The sequence below is a fragment of the Amborella trichopoda genome, chromosome 3, assembly GCF_054954075.1.
Source record: "Amborella trichopoda isolate Santa Cruz 75 chromosome 3, AtrichopodaSantaCruz75HAP2 v2.0, whole genome shotgun sequence".
NCBI classification, from domain to species: domain Eukaryota; kingdom Viridiplantae; phylum Streptophyta; class Magnoliopsida; order Amborellales; family Amborellaceae; genus Amborella; species Amborella trichopoda.
The window spans coordinates 31,141,806-31,150,000 of record NC_142338.1 but is presented as its reverse complement, the minus strand read 5'-3'; the positions used below and the strand labels follow the sequence as shown (position 1 = coordinate 31,150,000).

Below are 8,195 nucleotides of genomic sequence, written 5' to 3'. Positions count from 1 at the left end.
TCAAGATCTTAACCTTTATAAACTCAAAATAATTTTTTCTTCTTTAACATTGTTCATCTAATGATAATAAAGGCATCCAAAAAAATTGGAAATGAAAAAATCCTTCAAAAACCTAGATCTAAGCATCTCACCAAAATAAACGGCCTATGTTAATTGGGCTAAAAAAATACTTTCTAGGTTGTGTTTTCAAAATTTTTTTTTTTGTAATTGTTTATTAGAATAAAAAGAGTGTATATTTCAAAATTTGGATCAAACAAATGGCCATAAGGTGGTTTTTTAAGGTTGTTGCATCATATTACTATACAATGGTTGCATGAAATAATTACTCATATATATATATATATATATATATATTCGGCTACTTACTTTGACATGAAATGCCCGAGACATGAACACTAGAATTTTGGAGATGCTTTTGCATTAGTTCAAAATTTTGTGCACTTGTGCCTCACAGGTATCCATGAGCGCCCTTGAAATATTATGGCAAACCCGATTCATTAGTTAGTTCTTCAATTTTGCAGAGCTGTATTTTGGATCCCTCCTTTCAAGGTACCATACTCGGTTCAGTGAAATTCGAAACTTCATTAGATGTTTGCACTCATATTTCTATAATATGCACATATCCTTTCGCTGTGCAAGCTCAATATATATATTAAGCCTTCATATCCAAGTTTGGGCCATTTATATGGAAAGAAATAAAGATATAGGCCCAAATAGAGATCGCTACTTTGATTTATGTTTTCATATTTAATAATTTAATGGTGGGATTATATACTATAAAATCATTTATCTTTTTTCTACAAAGACCCATTAGATGACAACTTCAATGGCCTGGGAGTGTGAAGATATTCAAGAAAAGTTTTTGAACTTTGAGTCCGATTAGTGACACATTCATAACCACGCGATTTGAAATCCATTGGACAAAAGCGATATTGATATCTTTGTACTAAAAGTAAAAATGATGTCTTTATATATTTTTCCTTCAATAATTAGGCAGTCAGTTTAATCTTTTGTTGCTAAATAGGTTACACAAAGTGGGGGGAGTTTTGCATGAGATGATAGGCGATTCGAAGGTGCACAAAATGGAGTGAGTTTTGAATGAAATGATAGGCGATTTGAAGGTCATGCCATAGTCACTCCTCTTCCACTTTTAATGGTTCCAGTTGTTTTTTCCCTTTGTCCACTACTTACTTTGCACGTGATTTGATGGAACCACCCCCTTGGTCCCTTGATTTGGTTTTACTCTCTGATATGGTTTAACTAAAATCATATATACAAACAATGATTCTTTAGGATTATTGGTCCATTTAATGGCATTGGCATACCACAAAGGTTTAATGTGGTTTTCTTGTGCATGTGTGGTTTTGTACTCAGTTGGGCTTTATCTGAATTTAGGAGGGAAGGGGAGGAAACACTCCAACATGGAAAGTGAGGAAGTCCAGTGAGGTATTGCAGAGCTGCTTCTTGCTTTAAAACATACATTTCACTGCTTCCTATTTTATCGATGTCATATAGACTATGGTCTTTAAAGGGGCATGCATATAGTTAAATGTGAAATGAGTAGTAGTACAACTTCCTTTTTGTCGTTTAAAAGTGATCATGACCCCATGTTGCAAAGAAAACAAATGCTTTTCCTTTCATCAATCACGGAATCAAAGGGAAAGGTAAATGGGGAAACCCAAACTCTATCCCTCTCTATTCCCCTCCATTGACGTACCTACAAGAGCTCCTAACCTCCCCCTGCCCACCAGTAAGAATCCCAATCGTTCCTATCTTTTCCATCGCCAAACCAAATTTCCTAGCCCACCAATCAGGGTGCAAAGCCATCTTCCTCATGATCGTCCTCGTCTTAGAGCTAGTCATCAAAGCGTGGTCCAAAGGCAAGAAGGCCTGGTTCTTCCTAAGGCAGCTGTAATACGAGCCGTCCATCTTATGTGTCGAATCCTTGCTCAATTTCACAACCGGGTTTGTAAAGCATGGCAGAGTAATCGGTGGGCAAATGTGCTTGAGCTCATCAGCATAGGTCTTGTCCATCGAGTATGCATGGCTATGCCCGTAAAGCCCATAGCCAAAGGAAGAGCAATGAGCATTCACGATAGAGTGAGCACCTGATAAGGCCACGAAGTCTTCTACGTTGAGGTTTCTGTACTCGAAATTGTGAGTTAGGGTTGGGAGGTCATAGAAGGGGGCAGGCAGGTTGTTTAGAACATCGATTGCTCGAGATGAGCAGCTGTCACGATGGCCACAGGGAACAGAGTAGTGGGGGATGCCGACAAGGACAGAGGCGTCACGGGTAGCAAGGGCAATTGTGTCGGTACAGGAGACAATACATGGGCAGGCAGCTTCTAGTTGGGCCTTGGCATCGTCGAGCACCTCAAGGCCACGGAGGGCGTAGGAGTTGGGGGGGGGGGGAGGCTTTCTCTACGAGCTCGCGGCTTGGGGTTGCATCCAAGAGGAGGGAAGCATCACAGCCCTGTGAGTTGGGTGTTGGTTAGAAAGAGAGAGAGAGAAATTACGCCAAGCCAATTAGGGAACCAAGTGGTTTTACTTTTAACAACAGAGGGAGTGAGAGAGAGGTTTAAGCTTTGGACTGCATTTAATCTTACAGCTTAACTACTCCAGAAAAAGTAAAATTTTTCCCCATGAACAAATGGAGAATGTGATATGATACAAGATTGTTCCTTTTTCTTTGTAAATGTTGTGACCCTTGGGAACTAACGCTGGATGCCCCTTCTTATCATTGCTAGACATCCAATTTCATTCTAAACAGGGGAAAAAGATTATATATTCTTGGGGTTAAAACTAATTTAGGGATTTTCTAAATCCTAGAGTTTGCAGATAAACTCTATTCATCACAATCACTAAAATTAACATTAAAAATTGGAATCTCATCCCACTCAAATCCCATAGTCAGTGTAGACCCTGAGGACTTAAAACTATTGTCTTTTTTTTTTTTTTTACATTGTTCATATCATAGAATTGGAAAACATTTAACAAACCCTAGGTTAAATTAAACTTCTCCTAGGTAGCTGTTTTGTGGATAGGATTAAAGTATACTTCTGATTTAGATAATAAGACTTTCTTTCTATAGTTGGAAAAAAAAAAATACTAGTCTAGCTATGAAAATTTTGAGAAATTCAATATGTGCAACAAAGGGGTAAAATTTTACAAATAAACAAAAGAAAGGTATATAAAGACACTTGTTTATTAAATTGGCTGGTTGTCTAGACTCAAAGTCAAAAAAAAAAAAAATGTTCTCCCGCGACACACCCCAATCTATCCAATTTGAGATTGAATAGCTCCAATTAATTGTGACCTTCTTGTAATAAAGATACAGGGTCCCTTAGTATACAATCTCACAAATAAAATCTCATCGTGACGAAGCAATTGTGGAACTGAATGCGGGTCAGGGATGATTCCGGGGTGGATAGCAGCCGCACGTGCCACAACGTCCTTGACGATGGATTCTACCTTGGGGCACGTGTGTTCGTAGAATGTGACGTGGAGGCCATGATGTTGGGACCGATGCTTGTGGGCCTCGCCGAGAGCTACCATGAAAGCGGAGAGAACCAGGGTTGCTACCATCATCATGGGGCTGGGGCTTTCATTTTTGTATGGACAAGTTGGGCCCCTCTCAAGCCTCTTCCTTCTCCGGAATGGAAACGTATGAATGAAATGTAGAGTATTTATAGAGTGATGAAAATGAGGGATGGTTCAATCCTAATCAACCCTGCTGCAAAACCTTGTTTGTTGGCTTCTTTTTTATTTTCTTTTGATTCTTTCTTGTTTGTCTGTTTTTCTAATTTTACTAAATCATCTGTGGCAGCACAATATGTTTTATATCTATCTATCTGTTGAGAGGAATACCTTTGCTATTCTTACGCCGTATATCTATCTCTCTCCATTCTCTCTCTCCCTATCTCTCCCAATGCCAAATTTATCTCTCCCCCTCTCTTCTGTCCTTAAATCTCTCCCTTAAAATAAAATATCTCTCTTTTCTTAAATCATTCTCTCTCTCTCAATAATCTTTCTTTCTCCTCTCTCTCTATCTCTCTCCAACACTTTCTCTCATTCTCTTTTTTCCTTAAATCATTCTCTCTCAATAGTCTCTCTCTCCTCCTCTCCCAATGTTCTCTCTCATTCTCTTCTTTCCTTAAATCTCTCCCCCAAAATTAAATCTCCATCTTTCTTTAAATCACTCTCTCCCATTCTCTCTCTCAATAATATGGAAATTACCTCAATCTTTTTTCTCTCTCACTCTTTCCTCAAATCTCTCACATGGCCTCTTCCCTACCTCTCTCACCTCTTTCCTTAAAATATCTCTTACTTTATTTTTTCTATTTCACACACACTATCTTTCCTAAAATCCATCTCTGTTTCTTTCTAAACGGCCTCTCTCTATTTCTCTTTCCGTCTCCAACGAACTCAATCTTTTCTCTTTGACTCTTTCTCGTCAAATCTCACCCACCCTCTTTCCTATCTCTCTCACTCTCTCTAATACACGCAACCTAACACTAATTCATCCTGCATCTCAAAATCTCTCGATTCATTTTTTCTCTCTCTACTTTTGCTTTTGCATTAATTCTCCAACAGTTGAGCAGGTAATTTTTCTCTCTCTTTCTTTCATGTATGGATTAAGGGTGTAGTCATGATTCCTTTACAAATGAGGATTTATTTATTTGTTTTTGTGGGTTATATTTTGACTAGAAGGGAAGTTATTTCTATAGCTCTATTGTTGGTTTTTTCTTTGTTTCTTTGTTTGATGAATGTTCAAGAGGGAGTGAATTGGTTTGTTTGATAGATGTTCAAGAGAGAGATTTGGTTAACTCAACCTGTTTCATAAGCCTCCCCAATCTAGGAAAAAAATTCCTTTATATGGGTAACTTCAACCCGATCTAGGGAAAAATTACCTTTATACCATTGGGTCTGGGTACATCATTTCAAGTGACATTGTAAGATTTATCGTCTCTCAATATGCTAATCATTGTCACAGGCTGATCAAGATAGAGGATGTGAGCATGGGGATGTAGGTTGAAGAATTTCACATCACTTCTCCTATTCAGTTTTCCCATAGCTGGAAGTTTTTCCCATTATCAGTCATCACGACAGATGATTACACTGATGCAATTTCAGATAACATCTTGAAATTCCCAGTCTTACTTTTTATAAGATCTCTCACACATATATTTGTGTAGCATTGTAATGGCTTTATGGCAATTTGTCAATACAAGTTTTTGTCCAAATATTTCTCTTTTTATCCCAATCAAGCATTCTCAAGGTCTATTTAATCGACTTTGTGATCGAAAGATGAAAGAAAAGGGCTTTGATTGTTGGTGACAATTGAGATATGATTTCATATTCTTTTGGGTTGGATGCGGGTTGGATGCACTTTTCTCAGCTTCCTTCCATGAGAGATTTGCCTGGTTTGTATGTGTAAGTATTTGTCATGTAAAAAAAATGATTTTTGAAAAAAAAAAACCCAAACAAAGAATTGGGTTTCAAAGCATTGATGTATTCCTTTGTAGTGGAGAGAGAGAGAGAGAGAGAGATGGGTTGAGTTGAGAGTAGTAATGTGTTCCTTTGCAGAGGAACCATATATGTAAAACCATAGAGAGTGAGAGAGATAGGTTGGCTCAAGAGCATTAATGTGTTCCTTTGCGGAGGAGCCATAAATGTAAATCCATATAAGAGATCGTATGAGTTGGCTTGAAAACACTTAGAATATGTATGATGTAAATCCAACGTAGATGGGGTTGGGTTTTAGAGAGAGTATGTTGAAAGTTATAGAAACCATATATTGAGTTTCTTATCTTTTATATTACAAGATATTAAAGTTTCATATATTGAGTTTCTTATTTTGTGAGATTATTATTATAATGGGATTTATTTTCTAGAAGCGAAAAGTTGTAACTTTATATATCTCTGGTAAACCAGAGTAATCCCTAAAAATAAGATATTGATTTACCCTCCGTGGATGTAGGCACCATTGTCGAACCACATTTATGTCTTGTTGATCATTCTCTCTCGTCACTATTTCTTTTATTGTAAATTTTATATGGTATCAGAGTAGGACAATTTATCATTAAACGATCTATTGCTAGCAGGCAATAATTTCTGCACATTGATCTTCTTCCGTTCTATTATGAGTCGATCATTGTTTGAACGACAGCTATATTCAAATAATATTTCCCTTGTTATGCACCATATATTCTCCTTTTCTTGCTACGCACTAAATTTCCTCTTGATGAGAGTTTTAACGAGAAGCACTATAATTCTTCCAAGCTTTTAATGGGGCTACTTATCAAAGCAACATGTTTTTTGCATGCAGCAAAGGGTGCAACAGATTTTTGCACGTAGCAAAGAGAAACATTAAGAAGATTTTTTTTCCATTTTTGGAATTTTTTCACGGACCCTCCACTCTCTCTATCTGATAAATCTTGCACGCAGCAGCGATTCTTAGCACCCACCGGCCATTGGATGTATATTGGTGACTTATAGACAGAAAAACAACAATGCTCTTTGGGATCTTCGGTTGGTAGCAGCATCTTTTATTCTTTGTCGTCTTTTGCTACTATTCAAGTCAATTTGCTGATTTGTTTTTCTCTTTCGTAATGAATGATTCAGAAAATCACTCCCGCATGAAACTTAGTATTGTTCTTTTGAGTTGACTGAATTATCTTGCTTGGTCGAAAGCTGTTTCTCGTTCTCTCTTTAGAAAATCTAAACTTGGATACATAACAAGGAAAATAATGAATCTTGATTTCAAAATCTCGAAAAAAAGTGTTGAGAAATTTTCCCTAGTTGTTAATAGTGAGAAATACGAAATAAAAAGGCTTTAAAATAGTGGTAGTGGTAGAGACCCTAACAATTATCGCGATGGCGCGGTAGGGAGGTTGTCATGACTTCATGTGATATTTTCTCTTGGATAATAGACTTAGGGGGCACAGATCATATGACTAATAATTTGCAGTGGCTATCTAACCTCAAAAATAATGAAAATCTGAACCATGTGTCTATTGTTAGTAGTTCTTCGTTTTCTATCCATAGTGTTGGTAAGACCAATTTCTTCTCTAAGTCAGAAAACTCTGAAGTTCTTTTTATGCCATCATTTTCCTCTAACTTGATGTATGTTAGTAAAATTACTCAAAACATGAATTGTAATGTTATTTTGTCTGTGACTTTCTATGATTGGGCCATAGGAAGGAAGAATAGTGAAGAAAGACTGTCTTGTGGATTATATTTATTAAATCAGGAGAATAAGGCTTTGGTTGTCAGTCAAGATAATTATGATATTAATAAATTGCGGCATTGGAGAATTGGACACCACTCAAATAAAGTTTTAAAAATTTTGATGCGCTCTCTATCTTTGAACTCTCACTTGTGAAGTCTGTAAATTTTCAAAACAAGTAAGGCTTCTTTTTAAGTCTTCTATGCATCTTTCAAAGGAACCATTTTATTTGATATATTTTTATGCCAGTTTTAAATATTTTGTTACTTTTATCGATGATTATTCTCGTGCTACTTGAGTATATTTATTGAAATAAAAAATAGAAGTTATTTTCCAAACTGATTTTCACTCAATACAATAGGAAAATTAGAATTCTACGGACTAATAATGGAGCATAGTGTGTGAACAAAGCTTTTTCTGAGCATTTATTGAATCTTGGTATTATACACCAAACATCGTATGTTGGAACACCTCAACAGAATGGAGTTACTGAAAGGAAAAATATGCACCTTTTGGAAGCTACAAGGTCTTTGATGTTTCAGATTCGTGTTCCAAAAATTTATTGGTCTGAAGTTGTTTTAACTACTTGCTATCTGATTAATAGACTTTCATGAAAAATTCTTAAGGATAAATCTCCCCTTGAAATTTTGAAAATAGAAAAATTGATTTATCTAATTTGCAAATATTTGGATGCATGTCTTATGTTCAAGTGTTTGGGCACAATCGAGATAAACTTGATAAAACGTTCTAGTTGATGTATCCTTTTTGGATGCTCTTCTACTCAAAAGGTATGATCTCATAACCAGGAAAATGCATATTTCAAAATATGTTCAATTTGTTGAAACGAAGTCCTATTTTTATGACACATTGGAGAGTGGTTTGGAGAATATGCCGTAGGGGGAGTGACAAGAAGTCATTTTCCCTTAGTGATATGTCAAACACACCCCAAATAAGACATGATGATCAA

General features: G+C 36.4%; 1 protein-coding gene across 6 annotated transcripts in view; it reads left to right on the top strand.

The window, feature by feature from the left end:
- LOC148782837 (protein POOR HOMOLOGOUS SYNAPSIS 1-like) overlaps positions 1-6,629 on the top strand; it is a 21,100-nt gene extending 14,471 nt beyond the window's left edge. The window contains exons 6-7 of one of the 6 annotated variants that reach the window (XM_088862410.1): positions 1,375-1,446; positions 6,329-6,423. In XM_088862410.1, coding sequence (XP_088718536.1) covers positions 1,375-1,445 — 71 coding nt within the window. In that variant the 3' untranslated portion in view covers position 1,446; positions 6,329-6,423. Of the gene's footprint in view, positions 1-1,024; positions 1,352-1,374; positions 1,447-3,331; positions 3,887-4,993; positions 5,255-6,328 lie in introns of those variants that run through there. The other 5 variants (XM_088862409.1, XM_088862413.1, XM_088862414.1 and 2 more) reach the window with 5 other exon arrangements.
- The last annotated feature ends 1,566 nt before the right edge of the window (positions 6,630-8,195 follow it).